Here is a 24200-nt window from a genome sequence, read left to right on the forward strand (position 1 = left end):
AATCAGAAGCTCCCAAGACATGAAATCATCATCTGGGCTGTCCCAAATTGTTTAAAGACATATTAATCAGTATGTAAAATGTAAACTTCTGACTTTGAAGAAAGTAATGAAAAATTGTCTAAAATATTATTCTGGCATTTAGCAAATAGAAATAATTTTGGTAATCCTAACTGACTTAAAATAGGAAAAGTTTATATATATTTTATACACACACAGGAATTTTTGGCCAGACCTGCCAGTCAGAAAAAATGACGCAAATTTAACACACAATAGACCTATCAAAAGATTGGCCAAGATTGTTTTGGATGAAAGATGTGGCCTAAACTCTGTGTATTGAGAAATTAGACAAACACGTCATAGATAAGGTTTAAGTTAAAGTTGACACTAAAGTGAGAGATGCCAACTCTGAAGTGCACTTATGACCGGGGCCCGTGTGATCCTGGAGTCTGGACAGTTGAGCAAGGTGCTGACGTCTGCAGATCTGGAGAAATCGGCTGGACAGATGTGGCCATGAGGTCTTGACAGAAGCTCCACGCTCTGCAGCTTCAGCAGAAACACTAGAATTTCCTCTATTTTCAAGATAGCGCCATCAAAGTCTAAGCTGCAGGGTTCGTCACAGATTGAGCCCAGTTAAATCACAATTAGACCATTTTTTTGGCAGAAAAATGCATAAGTATTTTGTTTACAATTTGAAAAATGTTTCATTCAAACTATGAAATTATATAAGTAATTTGGTTAAACATAATTTTAAGAACTGTTTGCAGAGTTTTCTATTAATTTGTGTGTGTGTGTGTGTGTATATATATATATATATATATATATATATATATATAATAAAGTTATTTAGTACAAACCTGACTCTGGCCTAAAGTGGTTGACGGATTTTTATGATCTTTTTCACACTTGCTAAATTAAATGTAAATGGGACATACTGTAAGTGTCAGTGTGATTAACTTATGACCACTGAAAACAGTGTTCGGAAGAAATTGTTGAAAATTTTTCAATAGCAAGTATACCAAAATTGCTCAGCTATCATAATACGCAGTGTCTGAGTACAAACACTGAACTTGTAACATCCTGAGCTTCTTTCCCATGTGACATCATAAAATGACGAAATGATCAACAAAAACTTTAAATAAAACACATAACAAGATGTTTAAATATATTTTTTCTTGACTTTTATATTTTTAAAAACAAACAAAAAATAACAGATTAAATAAAATTTACAGTAGAGTAGACATATGCAATCATTGTGCACTTTAACTACTTTTTCTGATACGTTCTGCACAGCTGTCAACAAAAACGCAAACACAATGGGGGCGACCAGGGGGAGCAGGGAGTTGTGGGAGAGGACAGAGTGAGGTAGAGGAGAGAGGTATGAACAGGGAAGTAGGAAGGAGAAAGGAAGGCCTAAACTTTTCACTCAGGAAAGAAAAACCACTGAATATATAGATTTCTTTTATTCCTTACGTCACTTATATAAATATATTGAATACCCCCTCCCAAGAAAAAAAAAAAATCTGAAAAATATCAGCGCAATACAGAGACCCACAACAGCAGTAAGGCAAACAGAAAGCAAGAGGACGGGGCAGAGAAAGGAGTACATGAAAGGGGCTGAGGAAGTGAGAAAGAGGAGGCAGCATAGAACATGGCCAAGAAGAGACAGGAAAGCAGAGAGAGTGCGCAACTGTGCGTATGAAAGTTTATAAATATAATGTTTTGGGTGACAGCTGAGGGAGGCAGAAAAAGTTGGCGGCGTGGAGAGGGCCAGGACGAAAGGCTCTGACTTAGGTGGACTGTCCAGTGTCTTCTGTGCTACGTGACCCTGTTGCCTGTGCGGTGTCTCTGTGGGAACGTCCATTGTTGGTGAATGATGGAGGCACACATTCCACGGCAACAGTGAAACACATGCTCACGTGTCTTGTGTGCTCTTCTGCTATAAATACTGAACAAAAATGATGATTAAAAACAAACTATTCATATTTGGAACCAAACACCAGCCACCTCATGATTCACACCTTCTTCCCTTTTGTACATTTGACACATCAACTCATCAAGTTTTTTTTTCTTTTGTGGTTTTTAGATAGAACACTAAGAGCAGTCCAGTCTTCCTCTCATCCACTCCATCAAGAGTCCATCGTTTTTCACACACTCCTGCCCCTCACTGAGAACTGGCTCTCTCCAGAACACGCAAATCATAGTTCTTTTTGGTGGCCCGCAGTTTGAAGTGACTGGCCCCACTGTTGTTAAGTTTGAAGGAAGCACTCTGGGCGGCCATGGTGCTAGGAAACACTGCCACTACAGTGTAGAGGTGAGCCGGGTCACTCCCATCCATCTTCATGCCCCCAGGTCCAGCAGTGGCTCCTGAAGGCCCTCCTCGACCTCCTTGGGGCTCCTTTAGCCACTGGATCTTGGCACCGCACATGGACAGCTGGTTAAAGAGTTTTTCAGCCTCAGGACGTGAAATTCCCTCTGGCAGGTCTGTCACCTCCAAGACACGACTTAACACTGATAAAAAACAAACAAGCGAAACACTCAGCATGTGTGCATAAACTAGCGCAGACTGTTAAGAGTTATCTAGTTAGTTGGAAATGTAATGGCTCAAGTAGTGAGCTTGAATTCTCAGTCTAAAATGTCACTACTAAAGCATTTGCTTGGCAACTTTGCTTCGTGAACATGATAGTGATATGCCACTGTCTTACTGCAGATAGGCATCCATTTTTCCATTAGTCTGCCTGAAGGCAGAAGTGGCTACAGAAAAACCACATCAAGAACTGACAACTGTACTAGACCCAATTGGGCTAAACGAAGGACTTACCCACATCATTTCCGAGGTCTGTTGAGGCAGATTTAAGAGTCTGCTTTTTCCCTCTTACGCCATGTTTCATGACTCCTTGGCCCTGTACAGGACGTTACAACAGTCAGACTTTATACATTATTGACTCTTGTCAGTCTCTTATAGGATTGCTTCTGCTGACCTGATGGGAGCTGTACGAGGACTGGCCATGCATTAGGGGTGGAGGACATAGACTATATTGAAGAGGCTGTCCCAACAATGAATAACGTCCATCACCTGAAAATCAGGGAATCAAATGGTACACTTGAGATATGTGCAATGGCTCTAAACTAGACTCTTCACATGTACAATCCTTTAGTACCTTGAGTAGGTCCTCCAGGGCGGGGAAACTGGGATAGAAGTGGAAGTGGCCCCAGACCAGCACAGACACTGCCAGATGGAGATGGGGTCGGAGACTGTGTGGGAGACGCCAACGGACTGGTCAGCTGTGTAGTGACCTATACAGTACAGATGACAGATTGTACAGCAAATCAACTAACATCGAGGAAGAAATTCGGACTATACTAAATTAATATGAAAGAATGAGGGGCCATAATAGTTGATGTCTACTTAACCAAAAGAGGACCAAAAGAGGACCAACCATCAAACAAGGATTGGGCTTAGGGTTCTCTTTTCTACAACTTTATAGTTCAGGGCTTCAGCAGGGTGTACGGTGCCATTTGTGTGTAGTATAATACAGCTTTTCAGTCCATATAGTGCAATTTTCTTCACCTAAATATGTAAATGCACTGTGTGGAGGAGATACTGTGGCACAAGATCTCATCCTATCCAAAAAGACATGTAGCAAATCAACTCAGTAATCAGTAAATAATTTGTCAGTTTAAATAAAAAATGACAGACATATTGGATATTGCACATACTATAATAAACAGTAGCGCTACTTGTGTGGAGATTTACACTGCAGAACTGGTGTTAGTCTGTAGTAGCCTTGACTAAAGTCAGGCTACTAAAGCATTCAGGCTATGTCATTTAAGTCCCTTCAATGTACAGCATAAAATATAAAAAAACACAGACATAAAAAAATTATTTGACCAAAATTGTGAATTGAACAGATCATTGTAAATTTAATCAAAACATTGTCTCATTCTAGTGAACCAAATGTCTTGTATTGTGAAAAAAGTGTCTCTTCCAACCTCAAAAATGCACATTAACGTGCCATGACTGTTAGTTTTCCAGCCCATCTTTGTTAATCTAAATCAGGCTCAACATATTTTGCAGTATTCATTCAACAGCTTCCTCAGGACACAATACATTTTGTGTTTTGTTTACCTGTGGAGTGTTGTCAGGTTTGTAGAGCTCTACTGGTTTGCTGGGTCGCTGCTCTATGTTGTAGTATTTACAGGGATTCCACTGAACCAAAGGAGGATTCTGGGACGGCTGGGGCCCATTGGGAACACTGAGCTGCATAACCATTACTCCAGAACCAGGAGGTGGAACTCCTAAGCAGGAGAAAAAAAACAACGGCTTATGATTCTTCTTGTTATTGTTAAGTCATTTCTATTCTGTATCCAGGTGGGTACGCTTTTAACTGGTCTGAAAAATTTTAACCATTGGTCTGAACATACGTTTAGACCAGCGGTTCAATTTTGGATAGATGGAAGTCTGCCCATTCTAACTTACAAAATGGAAAGTCTTGGAAAATATTTTCAAACAAACTGTAAGGACCTTGACTGTTCCTCGAGCACTACCTTCACTCATAAGGGTTCAATGATCTTAATTCTGAAGCAATGGATATGAATGAAGGACAGTTTACCTGAATATTGCTGCTGCAACTGTTGAGGGTTACATGGGGACGGCGACTGTGTAATCTGATACTGCTCAGAGCTGGGGGGCTGCAGGTAACCCACAGAGGGGCTGAAATGGGATCAAACAAATAATTTAGTTTATACAATGTAGTAGACTAATACAATGCAAGGGGGGGGGGGATTTGTTCATTTCATTATAGGAAACGTTAATTACCACTGGGTGGATTAAGAACATACCTTTGTGTCCACTGAAAATCTGATCATTTATTGTTGTCCATATAGTGTACTGTACATAATCATAGTGGTGCTCCGTACCTTGTGCTGTTCTGCTGCGTGGGGGTGATAACACTGTAGTAGACGGGCATGGGCCCTTGGACAGACTGGCTGACAGGCACCATCACCTGCTGCTGGTACTGCTGCTGCACCACCGGCTGACTCTCATTGGCCACAGGGACCTGGGAGAAGGCCAAAGGGTCAGGAGTCAAACATAATGTATGTAAGGAAAGCATTATTGTCAGAGTTACTGAACACAACTTCACAAACTAGGCATGCCATTATTTTAATAAATAAATGATTTACATGGATTCTCCAAAAGTACTCTTTTCTTTAGAAATATACCCCCTGCTGAATCAAAACTCAATTTCAAAACTCAATATGAAAGTTCTACAAATGTCCACTAGATGGAGCTGCTGGATAAGTGGTTCTTACCGGGTATGAGGGCATTTGTGGATACTGAACCATGATACTCTGCATTTGTCCAGCCATGGGCGGCCTCTGGGAGTTTAGCAGTCCTGTATTCTGAGGCTGCTGGACCCCCATTATACTCTGGTAGCTTGGCTGCTGGTTGGGCATCATTGACTGGAGACCTGGACATATCAATGTGGTCAATGAGTTTCTCTTTGAATTTGACATTAAATTTTTACTGAGCCAACCCTCGCACCTCAGATCAAGGCAATACAACTACACAACTGGCAAGCACATTCTCGGTGCTTAATTTCAATGTAGCATTAAAAGACTTAAAACAAACGCCCATGAGTGAGAAGGTGGTGTGTGGACGTCTGTGTAATCCCTCAGTCGTCCAGGTCTGAACCATAGTAAAAGTCAAAAGTAAAATCTGTCAACTGGACAAAAAGATAAAGGAGTAAAGACATTTTGTTGCTTGGATGAACAGTGAAACATCTTCACTCCTACAACCTTTTTGTCCAGTTGACAGATTTTCCTTTTGGCTTTTACTAAGGTTTTGTGTAAATTCTCTGAGACCGTTAAAACATTTTCTCTTCTCCGAACCACCTGCTGAACAGTATGATAGCTGGGGCCCACCTGACTGCTGTGTGGGCTGGGCCATGGGCTGCGAACGCTGGGCAGGGTACGACACCTGGTGAGACATGGGCTGAGACATGGGCTGGGACATGGGCTGGGACACTCTGTACTGCTGGCCTGAGCTGGGATACTGCCCCGGAGGGTAGTATGACACCTGGATCTGAACACACAAAAAGCACAGGTCATATGAGGAACAAAAACATAAAATTTTTGCCTAATTTGAGTTATTTATGAAATGGTACAGATATACATTTTGATGCTGCTGAGATAGGAATTAGTTATCTTTGAACTGTAACAACCATCTTGATCATAAGGAGACTAACAGAAAATCGATCAATTTGAAACAAAAGATTTTATTTGTATTTTTTTTTTAATGAATACCACTTAACAAGAACAGACATCATTCATTTCTATGCCTTTTCTTTGGTGCTACAACTAGGCTGAATATAGTGTGCAGCATTTGAAAACCAGACATCAAAAGGATAAACAGAGGTAGGATCAATATTCCAGCCTCCAGCCTCATCTGCATATGTGACAACACTCTTGTGAAGTTGCATGGAGGTCAATATTTGTACTCCTTTAAACTCTTGACCACCCACACATTGATCAAGACAAGACTCCTCCTGCCTGCCAATACTTTTATATAAGTGCAAAAGACCCTGTAAGAGCGGGGCATGTAGAAAGGTGCGTATGGTGTACTCATACAAGAAATGTTGCCAGTTTTAGTCAAGGGAAGTCAAAGCAAGAGCTGGCACAAGAAGAACTGACAAGAACCTTCCTGAATATTTTTTACCAGTAGTCCTGCGAGCTAGAACTTGTACATTTTCACCCACTGGACATTATTATAGTTTAGTTTAAAAAGATCCCCATCAGCTCCTGAAGTCTCAATCACTATTTTTCACGGGGAAGGAGAGAGTGGGCTGTAGTGCATCACATGGGTCACAATGAACACCCACTGCATGATCGAGTGTATTGTTTCTTATGTGCAAATAATACTTAAAACATTTTAATCACTGATTGCCATTTTTAAATCAAATTTTAATCACTTTTAGAAATACATTGCTCAGATTTTAGATTATCTGCATATACATTTTATTATTAGGTCAGTTCAAACTGGGGAGGAGCGAAGCTGTAACTACAAGGTAAAACGTAGAAGAGTTTAGATTATTTTTTCACAAATATGTTTTGTACTATTGATGGCATCAATATTTGATTTTTAAAAACAGCGGTAACTGCAGTTTTATCTGCTGACAGTCACAGGATACGTTTACTTTTATCCTTCAATATTTACGTGGTTTTCTGCATGGTTTTTTGGTTTATAAACTCTTCAAACTTTTCTAAAAAGATAATTGTGTATAATTGTTACACACAATTTATTATTAGGTCAGTTCAAACTGGGGAGGAGCGAAGCTGTAACTACAAGCTAAAACATAGAAGAGTTTCAATGCATTTTAATACAAAAGTTATTGTATTGGCATTTTGCCATTTTGAATGTATTTCTCTCAAAATAATCTAAATCTAATCTAACAAGTAAGTTTGATCAATCTCAAAAAAGTACATGCCAACAACATTCAAAATGACTTTGTGTAGTCTGCAATTGTCAGATCAAGCTTAAGGCTCAATAATAAAAAAGGTAGTACCTGCTGGGGTGGAGGGGGAGCCATGTATCCCTGTGGTGGGGGAGGGGCTTGTATGACAGGCTGTGATGGAGGTGGTGGTGGAGGAGGAGGGTGGGGGTGTCCTGTGGCAGGTTGGTATCCAGATGGAGGTGGTAAAGGCTGCCCTGTGGTGGCCATGATGTAGCCTGTCTGTGGTGGGGGGTGCCCAGTGAGCACTGTGGGACCGGCCTGGTAAATCTGGGGAGGCTCCGGGTTCTCACTAGAGCCCTGCCGGCTCAGAGTCATCTGACTGAACTGAGGTGCCAGTTCATCACCCTGTCCAAAGAGAAACTAGTGTTAGGCTCAATATATAAATTCAAAAATATAAGTTCTTGCATTATGAATCAAGGCTGCAAAATCATAACAACTGCTTTTTTGATACCACTTTGAAATTATACCAAATAAAATTATGTTCAATAAATTGAACTTGAATTTGAATGGAATTTTAAAAAGCACACTTTGCCAGGCAGTGTGATTTTGTATGTGTGTAAAAATGCTTTTTGGATTATTATTTCTACACTATGAAGATAAAAAGGTGAAAGTAAAACTTCTGATGTCTTACTTGTGGACTAATGTGTTAATGGTGAGAAATGCTGTTGAGAAAAATGAGGTGAAGAAGTGTCAGACCACAGTACCATTGTGTACTGCTGTGGAGGAGAGACTGGCAGGAGAACCTGGGGACAGGAAGGACTGGAGAAGGAGACAGGCTGAGAGGGCTGCAGAGTGGCCTACACCAGAGACAGGGAGCAGAGGACAGAGCACAGCCGTGAACACATCACAGACAGGAAATGGTTAAAATAGGAGTAAGGGGGTTAGGCTGATTTGAAAATAAATATGATATACTGGATGCATTAAGACCATAAATGAATCCCTTCACATTTTTTTTCATACAACATGAACAGCTGAGGTGGCTCTTACCTGAGCGATCATGTGGTTGCTCAGTGGGTGCTGCTGAGGAGTGGGCAGCAGGGCAGTCTGAGGTGGTGCCTGGGGCTGCTGCTGCGGGGGCTGGGGTGGGCAGGGCAGTAGGCTACGGCTGGACTGAGAGACTGTGGGTGGGGGACACACATCAGGACTGACTAGAGGCAGGCCTAGTGATGGCAAGGAAACATGATGGATGTAGGGAAACAGTTCACATGTTACATTTCACTCTCAACTATCGCTGCCAAGACACTTCTTACTCATAGCTGCATTGTCTGTAGAGGGCAAACTTTGATTAAAAAGAGAAAGGAAGAAAGCATGCTAATTTACCTGTTATCATTCATTTTCTTCAATCAGATATACAATATACAATACACAAAAAAAAGTATAAATAGAACAGAAGCACTCACCAGATCTGGAGCCTTTACAGCTTCCTTGGGAGCCCTTGTTGCTGCCCAGACTGTCCCCTCTGGTCAGGATGGAGATGCCGGAGAAGCTGCTGGCTTTGGTGACAGGGGGCCGGAGGGTGCGGTTGGAGCTGTCCGAGTCGGTGCTGCTCCAGGGCCGCGGCTCCAGGCACTTCATGTCGCTGTCCGTACTGCTCTGGCGACTGCTAGACGCCCGGCTCGAGCTCTCGCGGTTCCCCCTGAGAGACAACAGAATGGATAAAGACAATCGAAGAGAAATGTCACAATTTCAGCGTGGGCAAGAGGAGGGGAAGTAGTTGGAAGTCATAGTGAAGTTACAGACAGGTGCTGAAGACATAGCAAGGGTGCCGTGGTCTTATGTTAAAAATACAAGATGAACATGAACACAGAACAAAGTGGAATGCATGAAATGATGTGACACGAAAGGAAACGCAAAATAAGGGGTTACTGACAAACCTATGGGGCATTCAACGTAGACGCATACAAACGCATGGTTTACACATCAGGCAATAATGCACTGTAAACTGTATAATATTTACTTTGGGTTAAACACATACAACACAATCACACCCAGAGGTAACAGATACTGACCCATTCACAGGACAAAAATCACACATGCGGTAGGAGAAACGCCAGGATGCATGGCAATAATACAGAGAATGAATAGCACAAAATGGCATAATGACAACAATGGATGGAGACAACATTCACACAACCAAAAGGCTTTTACATTTGAATACTGTAACTGAAAACACATGCTTTTACAATGAGATGTGAAAGACTGTCCAGAGAAACAGATAAAACATATAGATGTACATAGACGCTCAGTTCTGCGGGCAAAATGTACATCGACACTCACACCCACTTTCTACAAAAGAACCACTTGCTACCACGTGTTCACCACTACGGTCTGTCAACTATGTGGCTGTATACACACTCATTGTTGCGTGTTGTGGTGCACCCCCCAAAGGATAGCTGCCAAGAAAACCAACAGTCACACACCACTTTGACAACCCCTGGATTTCCCAGTCAGGACAATATTAAGAAAACTCTGTGCTTAGTAGAAACAAAACATTTGAAAAGGTCCTATATTACACATAATGGAGTCTTGTGAGCTTTAAGCCATGTTATAATGCTGTTATCTCCTCAAAAACATACCTGGAGCTGTTTCATTCACACGTTTGAATAATCGTGGATTATTAGGCTGTCTGCTTCCGCAAAACTCAAAATGCCCTGTTCTACCTTGTGATGTCGATTCCAGGTTTGAAATCATCCAAATGATTCTAGTGAAGGTGTAAGAAGTTTTAAAAACACAGTGGAGCACATCCTGTATTACCACATGACATCACATGGTGGTACAGAGTGTTTTCAGTTTGAGAGAAGAACTTGCACTAAATATGCAGGAGTTATGTTAAACGTGTGAATGGAACAAAACGCAGGTATGTTTTTGAAGAGGAAACAACATTATAACAGATCAGAAACCAGCATAATATAGGATACATATGGCTTCTTTGCAGCTTAAAGCGCCTATCATTTGGAAAAGGGACATAAAAAGCAAAAGGGATGAAATACGTGTGTGCCTCCTCAGTGATTTGACTGAAGAGAAGAGGGGATCCAATGAGCGATTTATAACTCAAGGCGTAGTAGGTGGTGTTTGAAGGTGGCTTAGGCTGATAAATATTTCATAGAGACTGTAATTAAGGGAGAATCTATTTTGAGTCCTCCTTTCTGAACACGACCTATTTTAAGGGAGGGGTGGGTGTGCACTTGTTTGCTCGGTGTGCAGACAAGAGATGAGAGCGGCTCCATCAGCGGGAAAGGGGGAGGAGGGACTGCGGCTTGTCACATGGTCCGCCTCCCGTCGCTCCTGACAACACTCGGGCTCCTCACGTGCACAGACGCACAGAGACACATGGAGGTGTTCATTTGCTGCTTTTAGAAATACTGTGCTTATTTTGAGCCTGTCTTCTGCGCCCCCTTTTACACAGCATTGTTCAGTAAAATTATGGGGGAGATAAAAATAGAAAATATAGTTCCAGTTGGTTGTGGTACATGTATGAAGTACTTCAGGCAGTTTTATCTTGATTTAATTTAAAAACACAAGGCTTAGCCAAGTTTGGGGAAACACTGTCCAGAATAATATGGGGTTATGGCAAGGGTAATGGAAATATGCTTTATAAAAATACAATTGTACATAATTTATGACAAATCAGTTGCATTTAAATCAAGCCATGTTATAAGCCAGTCAGCTTCAACTAACAATGGTTTTGTTTCGGTTCAGCCTTGGTTCTTCACCAGTTGACCACCATTAATCAAGTCCAACTCCGTTAATATGATCCAGCCTTTACCTACTAATTATCATCCAAGAATGATGGTGTTTCAATGTTACTGTATGTCAATGTAAGATATTCAAGTCACTTTTGTATCTGGGAAATATGTAAATCATATTTCAAATCCTGCAGCAACACATTTTATTTGAATGTCTAGTTTAGGTCACTTAATATTGTGTCAGTGAAAAGTGTTTTAGATCTTTTATTCATCATGAGGTCAATATTTGTGGCAATCGCAAAATCACGTTTTCCAATCAGATCAATTATAATACTAAACGTGGATAACATGGCGACATGCCTAGTTATTATGTATGAAATGTGTTAATTTGATCAATTCTATAGACTAATAATAAGTAAGAAATAAAAAGTATTCCTCACATCCAGTCTGTAACCAACTTTGAGGTTCCGTACAGCGTCTAAATCATCCTTAATAATTTAGGTCTACAGACACGGAGTGTATTTCAGAAATGATTAGTAATATATTAAATGCACTGTTAATTGCAGTAAGTACGGTAATCATACAAGTGACATGCTAACATAAACTGCAATCCAATCACAAAACAAAACAGGTTACTGTGGACAATGCAGTTACTTCATAGAAAATGTTGACAGTGGATGGGTGGAAAAGGTAAGTAGGTCAGTCCTCTGTGAAACCACAAAGCAGCCATGCATGGGCCATAGAGAGCCCCACGGTGCAGTGCTGAGAGAGCCATCCATCAGCCCACTACGCCAAGCAGAGAAATACCACCACAAGTCACCACTATCACCACCAAACCACTGGAGAGGATGGCCATGGCAACACACATGTCAGCAGCAGTGCCCCAGTACCTAAAGATCTGCCTCCTCTTTTGAGAGCTAGAGCAGTAGCCCTCTGTGGAGAGTCTGTTGGGTTAACATTCAAAAACAAGGCTAGCGTTATTGGATTGTATTTGAAAACAGGAAATGGAGAGGAAATAACGGGAGGAGGTGAAATAATGCATATTGTGAACAAATTAAAAAAGGCAAACACGGCAGAAAGTTGGCCTGCTGAAAAGCCCACCACGCTTCTCCTTTCGCTTTCTCTAACTAGGTCCTAGTCTTTCATCTTCTATGCCAGTGCCAGGAGTTTGGGCAGGAGAGAAAAAGCTACTTACTAGAGAAACTTACTAGAAATAACGCAAATTAACACAACTTGGCCTTGGGATACATCTCAAAATATGTACTACAGTATATAAAAAAATACTGTAAGGAGTGATTATCTTACCTGTTGTCATTTATGTATCCGTTCTGAGAGGACTGCAGAAAGAAGGAAACCTACATATTATTAAATGTGTTGTTAAAACATCCTATACTTTGACTAGTAATTTATAATTTGTTTAGTATCAACAATGATATAAACAACCTGCCTGACATCGTATTAATTGTGGGGGAAAAAAAGCAAGTCTCTAGTTAGGAGCATTCATGTGTAATTTTGATTTACTCACATTATTTGACCAGTAATGAATCATTTGTGTTTGTGAATAATACTGCCTATGTGTATCAAGAGGCCGACCATGGCAAAAAACTTACTTCTCGGGCAAAGATCCGGTCTCGTACCCGTTGATATTCCTCTTCTCTCTCCTCAATAGATTTGCTTCGCCGCCCGTCCTGCAGTGGCACACGAATCTAATATTGAAAAAATAAAAATACTAGAGTAAACCAAGTATCAAATCTGCTCCCCAGCCAAACATGATACTTTACATACGAGAACAAAAATATATCTTCAGACTTATTCCCATCAATAATAAATCCATCAGTACAGCAGTGGTAACCTAGTTACGGAAGCAGGTTCTATTACACCTCTACTCCACTAGGGGGTGTGAATGTGATGCTGTGGTTTGACAGGCAGAAGAGTTTTGTTGCACTTTGTAGTTAATGCACAATGTTAAGTGGCAGGGGCAGTGTAACAAGTAGATCACTCCTTTGCTTATTAGTAATCATTCAAAAATTAACAAAATGTACAGTCCAGTTGGAGGAGAAAACAGAAATTTTCTCAGATCACTCAAGCCTCAAATGCAGGACAATAAAGGTTTACTCATGTCTGAGTAAACCTTTAATGTTTAATCACTCAAAATACTAACCAAAAGTAAAGCCAATGCTAAGTTAATGATAAAGGAACAAACTTATAACATGGTTAAAAGTTTATAAATGTTTATTTTAGGATTTTCATATCCTAGAGGGAAACTAGGACACCAACACGTACTGCTTGTGTCCCCTTAAAAATTTGAATGCTGGGTTCAGACTGCACAAAACTGTGCCAAACATCTCTAGTTGGACGCCTCTTCATTTGAGGGCAGACACTTGAAACACACTGATGCATGGCGAGTCCGAAAGTTCAGAACTCTGATGTCGATGCTCAAAAGCATTGTGTGAATGCTCAAAATGTTATGCCACAGTCTAAACACAGCATAAAACGGTATTGTGGAAAGCACTGGCAGGTAAAAATTTGCTCTAATGCCATTATAGGGAATGAGGCTGCGATTCCATTAGACCCAGAAGTTGCCGACAAAGCACAGTTAATAACTGACATCACTTAAAAGTCCTCCTTGGCTTGTAGTTGCCGTAGTTACATGCACCCTGGTATATATCTGGGATCTTAATTAATAAGCGTGTGTACGTACAAAACTCTTGTGTGCGATCATATGCACAAACTCTGAACCTTGCATGTGGGGGCTTTCAGAGACGAGACAGAGGATGATCTGCGTTCACTTAACTGTCTCCTCTCTCCCTCATGTGCATCACTCACTGTCGAATATTGTTAAATATTACAGATAGTTGCCAATATTACAGAAGTATTTTTCCTTGTATCCTCTGCTCTCCATGTACAGGCAAATACAACACCAATGACCACAGGTTTTATGTTTGGGTTTTTTTGCAACATTTTCTACTTGAGGGTAAATTCTGTTCATGCTCACACATGCAGATGCATTAATGACCACCAACCTGATTATCATCTTTGTCCATGCTGGCATCATCTCTTTTAAGAATAAATTTCTTTTGGAAATCCATATTACGTTCATCCTTAATGTGTTCGGAAAATCTCTGTTCAGGGCTGTGAAAATACAAATACGATTAGATTAGGAGATTTCTTTTGTTACTAAATAACTCTTAACTCATTAAAGAAGTGCACAACATTTGTTTGTTTAAAAAAAAAAAAGGTAGCCATATATTTGTCATTTCTCTTTTAAATTTTCAAATCAGGTTGATATTTTTTTTTTTTATCCATCTATTGTGCAGTAGTGTTTCATTAAGTACATTTAGCATAAAACTATGGAGACTTAGCCCATCATTTCTTTCTATAGACCAAAGTCACACAAACTCACATTCTTGTGTTGCTGGTCTTGTTGATGATGACTGCTTTTCCTGTTTGATCCACATTATGGTCCATTCCGAAGTAAGCGGCCACGCGGTGCAGCAACATGCGGTGATATGAAGTCATCTGAGGAAACTTCTTATACTGATTACTGTAAAAGTATGAGCAGCAGCAAATAAGAGATGATGTTATTGATGACATGTTATTTTTGTTCTGGTATTTTTCATTTTGTGCCATTAAAATTCCTGTTGATCTAAGACAACTTGATAGAAACGGGTCCCTGAAATTCCGGTTCAAAACAGCTGGATCCTTGCCTGCCCCTTATGTTTGAAAAGTCAACTAAGAGTGGACAGCAGGACAATAAAGATCACCACATCTCCTTTAATTAAACATTCATTCATTTGTTCTTTGCTGAACAGTAGATGTACTGCAGAGCTGAACTTGGTGTAACCATAACATTACATACTACCAGTGGGCATATTTAGAGCTTATTACAACCATGAGCTATAAATATGAAGCTGAGAATGTGGTTGTCCTAAATTTAAGTGCAAGGATTGGCTTTGAAGAATGGTCTTACTTGTCATCATTTATAAACTCCAGGATATCTTGTTCTAGTTTGAGCAGCATCATTCGATCCCTGTAGAGGTCAAAGGGGGGCAGACAGGAAAAACCGTGACATAGATTAACTTGACTATGAATTCAAAGAAATAGTTAGGTTAGTTAGTTTAAGCACTTAGTAAGTACATTTCTACCACCCATCATTACTTTTAATGTGACTATAAACTAAACCACATACCTGGGATTGTTTTTCAGTGTGTTGACCAAAAACTCATGAACATCGATGCCTGTAGAGTCTGTGTATTCCTGACTGGAATCTGAATCAACAAAGAACAGAGTTTTCATTAGAAAGCTGTTGGAAAAAGAAAACAAATGTGTTTTGTCATTTTGTCAAATTGAAACAACACAGTCTGTATTGCAGCCATAGCTCCCAAAATGGCACCCATCACAGAGGCCGCAGCAGCATGCCAGGATGTTCATGGAGGATCAACATAACGGAGCAGATTACAGAGAGGTCCATCCCTCTCTACGTCTCCCACACACACTCTTCAGGGATCATTTTCCACTATTTTCCACAACACTAGACAGACAGACAAGCCATTACATTTTATGCTACTCTAGGTCTCATGACGCTTTGGAGCCACTGCAGTGAAGGACCATGGGTAATTTAAGAAGACATGGGATCCCCATTTCCTTTATTAGAAATCTTCTTGACACCACCCTTGACACAAACCCCAGTCCTGATCATGATACATTAAATAAAAGTTGCTTTGTCAAAGAGTGAAGGTTGTGCAGTCTCAAGACTTGTTAATGAATTAAAAATTACAAAAATGTGGCATATCTTCATTACACAAAGCATAGCAGGGTGGCGATACTCACATATAACATGTTTTTTCAACAATAGCACCAAATGGGCTAAATTATGACTTCAGTTTAAAATGTTAGTGAAGTGTAGGGCTAGTGTAATGGAGTCTGAAAAAAACAAACTACATAATAATTGACCCAACCCTTAATTGGGCCATTTACAGTTTAGTTGTTTGCAACAGTTTTCACTATATTAAGATATGCAACCCTTTTTATACTACTGTTACGTCACACCATTAACACTGTAATCAAGTGCATTTATGTGTTCAAAGCATTGAATTCAAATGTACCACGTGATAACATCTTTCGAGGAGCTTTATCCTTCTTCTCCTTTTCTTCATTTTCATATTCATCCTTGGACGATTTCTCTTCCTCTTTGTCAGAAGGACAGCTGATGTGTAATTGGATGATATCCTAAAATATCACAGCAATGCAATCAATTAGAGACTAAACATTTACTTTGAATTGCTTTTTTAAATAATAAATAATAATCAAAAACTAAGAAAATCACCGATTCTGGAGGTCCATCAGAGAACGGACCAGAAGATTCCTCACAGACTGCAAGGCTTCGTACCAGTTTCACTTTGGCATTAGACTGGAACAAAGAGAAATTCATAACATAACTTTGGTGTACCTAAAAAATGTCCTCATCTTTTTCTTAGAACTTGAAAGTATCTACAACTTGCTCTTATTAAAGAGCAACTCAAACTATTTAACTAGCTCTATGAAATATTACAACCAGTCGTAACACTAAAACGTTATACCCCATACCCGACAGGGAGCACACCTTTATAAACTGTGGCTTGAACAAACACAAAAACAAATATACTGTACTCTAGGGAAAATGGATTTAAAATTGTCTCACTCAAAATGTCATCTCATAAATTTTCTCTGTTTCCTTTCCTATACTATACAAAGATGTGTAGTCTGGGTCCCAGTCTTCCCTCCCACAGTTCTATCATGAGTGACAGCATGGTCTTTCCTTATCAAAACAAATATGAAAGCTTACAAAGAATGAAGAAAATGCTGTTAAATCAAATGCTGTTACTCTGGGGTGAGAGAAGTTTGATTTTGTTCTAAATGATATATAACCAAAAAGATAGTTCAGGAGTTTGTCGTGAGGTGCAGAGAAGGAGTGGTTACCACACTGTAAATCCAGACTAACAAATCTGAGGAGTATTGTCAAAAACACTTACTTTGGCCCTTTTCCTTCCATGGCTGTGGTTTGGAGCCCGTTTCTGAAAGACAATGGACAGGGTTTAATGCCACTATAGGGACATCTTCAAAATTGTTTCAACATTAATATAGCAGTCCTGGGACAATCAACATGTATAAAAGCCAATGCTTTTCTTTTGACCTGTATGTATGTAACTTTTCCCTTATTTGCTTTGTACGGTTTTGCTCTTTTTGTTTCCAATAAAACCTCCAACTTAAGTGGACACTGTAGTAGTATGTCTGTCAACAAGAAATAAATTCTTCACTGTGGGGGAAATAGTCTGTTGTAACTCAAAAATGGAGGTCATGAGAGAGACAAATGCCTCTTTTCCGTAGGTACCTAGACCAAGGCCACATGGCTAGGTCTGAAGCGGTTAGGGTTAAGGTGTGGCTAACAGTAAACACAAGTGTCACAATTGCAGTGCTCCACCATAAAAATTAGCATTCCCCACTTTCCTTTTCTACTTTATCCTATCTACTTTTAGTGACCTGTACTATGCCAAGCGTACCAGTGCATCCTGGGGAAGCGTGTCCTCAGTCTCCTGGCTCTCTCCTGGCTCTTTGGTGCCCTGTGGTTGAGGGGACGTTTTACCTCGACTACAGGGCTCAATGAGTGGCCCGCTCTCTCCCTCCTGCTGGATGTCTGTAGTTAGGCTCACTGACATCTTCTTCGGGGAGGGGGAGAGGGTGGGAAATGGGGAGGGTGGGTGGGGGGACCCAGGAGTGGCTGTACAAGGAAAGGCATTTTCAATTTGATTACAAAAAGGTACAGGTTATGCTCACTAGTTTAATTTAGTTTTAATCTAAATAAGATTAACACTTATTTAAAATAACGTGTTTATTTTTTTTGTTTTCTGGGTTGATTGCAACACTATTTGCTTTATAAACACTGTTGTTGTCGGGTTTTGTTTTTTTTTTTTGTAAAGAATTTGATCTGTGCTCAAACACAAAAGAAATATCCTTCAACTGTACCTGTAGGTGGTATCAGACCAGGGTCCGTGGTGCTGTGGCTCTTTATGGGAACCACAAGCCAGAGGAAGAGGGACAATACTACGGGACTGTACTGGGCTCAGCAGCGGCACAAGTACAAGCACTGTCCATAGCACACCCAAGTCCACAGAGTCTGCACACATGGAATTATACTCAATTATGAAATGCTTGTGATAATGTAATGTGTAAAGAATGGAATTTTATATTTGAACAAACAGCTGGAAACTATTTTTGTACATGCATTTTAATAAAACATGTAAAAGATTAAAACAAAAATTCACTTTTTTGAATACCAAGTAAAAAAAAAACATGCAGGATATTTACAGCAGTCAGGTGGGCAGGAGGCTGGGGCAGCAGAAGGCGGCTGGGTAGGGGGAGGGGGTGAAACCTCTCAGAGCACGGCCTCCAGCTCAGTGCAGCAGCATGGTGTGTGTTCAGCTGGGAGCCCTGGACCCAGAGCACAAGAGGAGACACGGATGACGTCATTATTCACACAACCAGTGACTCATCGCTGCTGCTACTGCTGCTGCTGCTGCTCGGAGGAAGGAGGGGACACAGCAGCTCAGAGCTCGCCATTCATTAGAATACAAGGCTTATGTATGAGATACTTTCAGTTATAGGAGAAAAGAGGGCACCAAGATGACTTAGGGATTGCAGAGCAACAATACACAACAAATGGGATTGATCAAAAACCAAAGAAAGAGTATCACCATTCGTATGTTTGCGTATGCAGCATGAACCAAGATTTCACAAGGAAACAATATGGCTAATGGAGGCAACTAAACAAATATGCATGTCATTTACATGTTGTATAAGAACTATGACTGTATAACAATAATGTACAGTGTTGCAGAGCAGAGAAGAAGAGCACACCAATGAAGGCAGCAGGGATTCCCGCTGAGGGGAGACACAAGCAAGGCAAAAAGAACGTCATCAGCTGCAGCAGCATTATGCTACATCACTGACCAGGACACCCACGGCCCCCACCCAACTGCACTCTGCTTATACAACACTGCTAACAGCAGCACAGCTAACATCCATAGAGTTTAGATCAGCAATACAAAAGGCCTGACTCAGGCTCATCTTCCTCAGCATCCTCCTCTGTTCTTTGAGTGGTGTTCAGAGAATAAATGGCTTTTGGGTTGAAACTGAACACACACCCTTCCTGTTTGGCATTTCAAAGCAGAGAGATAAATGATGAATCACAGGCAGAAATGGGGTACACTGAGTGAATATTGTACACCCATTTACCTTTCTCCCTCCTCCTCCTAGTTTTGTGTGGCCTCCTCCCTCTATCTAGAACCCCCGCTCTCCGCTTCTCTCAACACACACAAACTGATCCGGAGGGTTGCCAAGGAAATGGTAACGTCACTCGCAACTGCTGCCATTTGTGTAGAATGGTTGTCGGAGAGAAGGGCAGGAAAACAAATTAAATTAAAAATAAATATGGAGATTCAAGTGTCCACAGGAAAGGCAGTGGAACAACAATGTGTCCTAATAAATTTGAAAAACTGATGATATTGTAACAAGGTACTTTCAGGTCATACATAAAAACGTAAAGTAACATCAACTTCCTTGAATTCTGCCATTTCAAAGTTTCCAGTCTCTTGAGAAATGGGCACCTCAGTGACCAATAGATGCATGGATCAATATAAAGATGATGCTATATTTGGAAGCATCTCACAATTAACGTCATTCAGTGGCTCGCTGGAGAAAAGGTTGCACTATAAAAAGAGCTGTGATTTACATCAACATCACACTTCACACACGCTGAAAGGAAGAAAGATGCGAGAAGCCAATGTTATTTGTGTACTGTCAAACAAAACCAGTGCAGATACAACTTGGAACAGAATGAATAATAATACGTTATTGTTAATATTAATGTTAATGAGTGAATTGGTAGGCTATAAAAAACATAATGCAAAGTAAATGTGAATATTGTGTGTGCATGTGAGTGCACTTGAATAGGAAAAATAAATAAATAAAAAAAAATCATATTGTAATCTGATTCCTTGGACACAAAAAAAAAAAAAAAAAAAAGTCATATAGTGATTCAGAATTTCCTTTTAATCCAGCTGTCTCTTCAAACACAGACACTTTTCCCCACTATTGGTCAGCCTCTGCCATGCATGGGTGATGGGTGGATTTAACCAATCGCAGTGAAGCAAATAGTCTTACCCTCTTAAGACAATACAAATTATGTGTAGAGATAAATCGATTGTTGCGTTACTACAGGGTACTGCTCTAACAAAAGCAACATTAGTATTTAATTTGCAGGTAATTTGATCAAAATCTGCCCTAAACTGCCCTCAAAATATGAGCAACGTTCATTGGTCATTGGTTGGTCTACATTCAAAAAAATCAGTCTCATATTGGCAAAGAAAAAAAAAATCTTGATCTGTAATTGTGTGTTTTTATGAATCATGAACTAAATGTAATTATAAGGTAGGATCAAAACAATTAATATAAACTTGTTAGCTGATTAACCATCCCTGTATAAGTGTGGCCATATTTAAACCTTCCCACAAGGCAACAGTACAGTTTAGTTGGTGTCAGTCTGGTGCTGTGCGCAGTGTGGAGCCAAAGTAAACACTAAAGTAGCTTATGTGCTTGTATGCATTTCCCTGAAGAAAAAATCTAATTAAATACCAAAAATGCATTTGAAGTTTCAGAGCTTTGCAAAATACACTTTTGTGGCATTTCAACAAATGGGCAACATCGCAATTTAGAATACAGTAGCCCCTCGCTATATCACGGTTCGCCTTTCGCAGCCTCGCTGATTTTGTTTTTGTGCAATTTGAAATGCTTTTTTTTTTTTTTTTTTTTTTTAACAGTGTATGAACGCACATCGTGTTTTGCGCCCTGATTGGCTAAGGGACTGTAGACCATTGTCCATCGGTCTCCTCTGTGCTGTGTCTCCTGTACAGTACAGAATCAGTACTGAATTTGTTCAGACAAATTTACATAAATGTTTGATAAATGTGTGATTCTGAAGTGCTGTATGTAGTGACAAAACCCACAATACTGATGAAACGTTCTGCACTGACAAATTTCAGAAACGCTTTGGACTTAAGTGTTTCTCCGTGTGGAGAGGCGCATCTGCAGGTACCACTGGAGCAGAGGCATGTGAACAACAAATTTAAAGTGATCGAAGAAGGGGATATAATATACGAAGGTTTGAACTTTGAGAGTGTTTTAACAAGAGAGACATGTGAGAAAATGTTAATGCCTATCTGAGAAAAGTGTATAAAGTGTGTGGTGAGGGGTTTTACAGCTGCAAAACATATAGAATTATTGTAAAAAATAAAGCTGATGACGGATTTTGCCTATTTTTAGATCATAACCCCCGCGATAAACGAGGGACCTCTGTACTATGGGATGTAAAATGTAAACATAAAAGCCAAACACACAAGAGCCCAGAACAGTTGGATGAGGAGGTTACAGTGAAGAACAGGTTGCTCTGACCCACTTCAGACAAAGCGACCTCTCAGACTCTTTACATGGGCCTCTTGATGACAGGACACCAGCTGAGACACAGCAGCCACACGCAGCCTTGCCCTGCACTGTGTCGGGTTACTGCACCCAACACTGTCAATGGAAGAGAGCCCAGTGAGACAGCAGCCGCCGGGTCAGGGAGAGAGAGAGGGACACTTGTCACACACGCTCACAAAAGGACACAGAGCTTCAGACACTCCTCTCAGACGCTGTTGTGCAGGTATGAGCTCACTGTCAAATTTAGCTGCCCCAGGTCACGCCAGGTCAGGGTCTCAGCAGTAGTTAGCCATAGGGCAAGTCAGCCTGCCTAACAAGACAAACTATATGCCACACAGTAGCATGGAAGAGGTCAACTTCTAACACTTTAACAGTCCATCTCCTTCAATAAGCAGTCACGATAATTACCATTCACTTCAATAGATGACAGATGGGACTCAATGTTACTTGTATGTACCATACATTTATCTGGGGCTGTTTTGTTGTATACTCATATAGATTTAAGAAGTAAGGGTTGTAAAAATAAAATGACAATAACTTGCATAAACAGTGATATTCACAGTATAGAACTTCACATCATGTTGTCATTCCAAGATCAGAGTATGATGACGCACAAGTAATTAGCTCACAGTCAAACAGGTTCTTTATAGAGGGTTTGGTTTAGACTAGATTGTGAGTCCAGTAAATTGTAATAGTCGTACTTATGTGTATGAATAAAAAAGTAAAAACCTTCGCGTCAGACTCCCTTCATTGTCATGTGAATCATGTGGAGGACTGGAGTTCATTCATTGCATTTCCTCCGTTTTCACAATGGAGAGATACACACACCATAGACGTGCCTCTCCATTTTCTCTACTGAGGCTGAATGAAACGCAGGTGAATGAAAGATAGCATGCACACACACGCATACACACACACGCAGAGGGAGAGACGCACACAACGGGCATTTTAATTCACTCTCAAAACTGCAACCCTGTGACGTCAGAGGCAACCCCATTCTAACTGCAGCTACATCTACATCGCTCTGCTTATGTATGATATATGATATGTAATGTGTATGTGTGTGAATGTAGCAGCATGTGAGGATTCCCCTTTGTGTGTGTTTTGCAGTCTCAAATGAGAAGGGCAATGAAAGGACCTGGCAGGGCATTAGAGGAGAACAGTTTAGGAAGACTGCAGCATCACTGAACTGCACTGTAATTTGATTTATAATTTAAGTGGAATACCATTAATACTGCCTATACATAAGAAGAAAAGTAGAAGTATCGCCAATGTAAAACAATAAAAAAATTTAAAATAAATATAAAAGCACATTGCTAAATTTCATACTTCATACTAAGACTTATAAGACTATTTTCTGTGTGCACACTTCCACAGAGGGCACCGCCTACTTCTTGTTCACTGCAGGTTGTCAAAGTAGACTACATGAGAACAAAGTATCATGGAAGAAAACTAAAAAGAAGAAATTAACGAGTGAAGCCAAAGAATCGGAAGATAGGATTTCTCTTTTCACCATGTACGTCTCTAGCCTACTCCCTGCCCACCCCCACCACAGCGAGGATACCCCTTCTACTCTTTGATGGACCCCTCCCGTCTCTGTACATCCACCCACTGTCACTGTTCGCTCCTCGTCTTTCTCCCGCACTCCGGTCTTTTTAATGTGTCGTCTTAAATTGTCAGACCTGCTGCTGACGCCATCCTCCTCCACTGCCAGCCCACTCACTCCTGTGGGACGAGCTATGACTCATAGGCTCCCTCCTTCCTTCTCTCTCACCAGAGTTACCTACCTACCTTTTCTGTAGCTCACCATCTAGCTGCTGTGGCTGCTTTAAGCCTGGACATGTTTTTTTTTTTTTTTTTGCCACGGGTTGGGTGGAGGAAGAGCGGAAGCAGTGCAAATGTTACACAAAGATAACGTGGGTGATGAAGACCGGAGACTGATCACGTCAGAGGTAGAGGGGATTCCTGGTTAGGAATACTTTATTTATAAAACTGACACTGTTTTATCATATAACTTTACCTGAGTTTTTCTCCATAATGTGCTGTTCCATATAATCAACTTTGATTACCAAATGTAGTTTTGGTTAAATTGTTCATTCAAAATCAGTTTTACAACAAACATCAGCTTTTCCTATTTGCTCCAAAACTGAAGCACTGATCAGAGGAAAGCACATGAATGAGAAGATTACTACCTTTATAGCTCTATGCCAATATGCAACTGTTACAATAATTTACAGACAAGTGGATTTTGAATTTGGGCTTAAATGCAACAAACATACAACTAGTCTACTATTGTCTGGCAACTGTTTTTTCCAATCCCTGAATGCAGATCCGAGATACTCCGAAAACATTAACACAGTTAATTAACAAGTTTTAATTAAGACAACAAAATGGAGTCAAGTTGTGATCCTTAATGCTCAAAATATAATTGCTTGCTATATATGCCATGTGACTCACTGGGACAGAAGCAACAACAGTCTTTCACACAGCC

At 40.4% G+C, this 24200-nt stretch overlaps 1 protein-coding gene across 14 annotated transcripts in view; it reads right to left on the reverse strand.

Moving 5' to 3' along the window:
* Positions 1–1155: 1155 nt before the first annotated feature.
* The window catches only part of LOC117370509 (R3H domain-containing protein 2), a 41936-nt gene continuing 18891 nt past the window's right edge, over positions 1156–24200 (reverse strand). The window contains exons 3-28 of one of the 14 annotated variants that reach the window (XM_033965949.2): positions 18542–18664; positions 18200–18350; positions 17737–17954; positions 17209–17250; positions 16524–16607; positions 16303–16426; positions 15387–15465; positions 15168–15227; positions 14601–14741; positions 14221–14329; positions 12808–12903; positions 12503–12534; positions 12088–12141; positions 8912–9147; positions 8499–8671; positions 8216–8308; positions 7563–7856; positions 5923–6082; positions 5311–5468; positions 4918–5057; positions 4611–4711; positions 4127–4296; positions 3159–3294; positions 2979–3073; positions 2819–2900; positions 1156–2508 (exon numbers count right to left, since the gene is read on the reverse strand). In XM_033965949.2, coding sequence (XP_033821840.1) covers positions 2162–2508; positions 2819–2900; positions 2979–3073; positions 3159–3294; positions 4127–4296; positions 4611–4711; positions 4918–5057; positions 5311–5468; positions 5923–6082; positions 7563–7856; positions 8216–8308; positions 8499–8671; positions 8912–9147; positions 12088–12141; positions 12503–12534; positions 12808–12903; positions 14221–14329; positions 14601–14741; positions 15168–15227; positions 15387–15465; positions 16303–16426; positions 16524–16607; positions 17209–17250; positions 17737–17892 — 3162 coding nt within the window. In that variant the 5' untranslated portion in view covers positions 17893–17954; positions 18200–18350; positions 18542–18664 and the 3' untranslated portion in view covers positions 1156–2161. Of the gene's footprint in view, positions 2509–2818; positions 2901–2978; positions 3074–3158; positions 3295–4126; positions 4297–4610; positions 4712–4917; positions 5058–5310; positions 5469–5922; positions 6083–7562; positions 7857–8215; positions 8309–8498; positions 8672–8911; positions 9148–12087; positions 12142–12502; positions 12553–12807; positions 12904–14220; positions 14330–14600; positions 14742–15167; positions 15228–15386; positions 15466–16302; positions 16427–16523; positions 16608–17208; positions 17251–17736; positions 17955–18199; positions 18351–18541; positions 18665–24200 lie in introns of all 14 variants that reach the window. The other 13 variants (XM_055221917.1, XM_055221916.1, XM_033965951.2 and 10 more) reach the window with 13 other exon arrangements.

The sequence above is a fragment of the Periophthalmus magnuspinnatus genome, chromosome 5 (assembly GCF_009829125.3).
Source record: "Periophthalmus magnuspinnatus isolate fPerMag1 chromosome 5, fPerMag1.2.pri, whole genome shotgun sequence".
NCBI classification, from domain to species: Eukaryota; Metazoa; Chordata; class Actinopteri; order Gobiiformes; family Gobiidae; genus Periophthalmus; species Periophthalmus magnuspinnatus.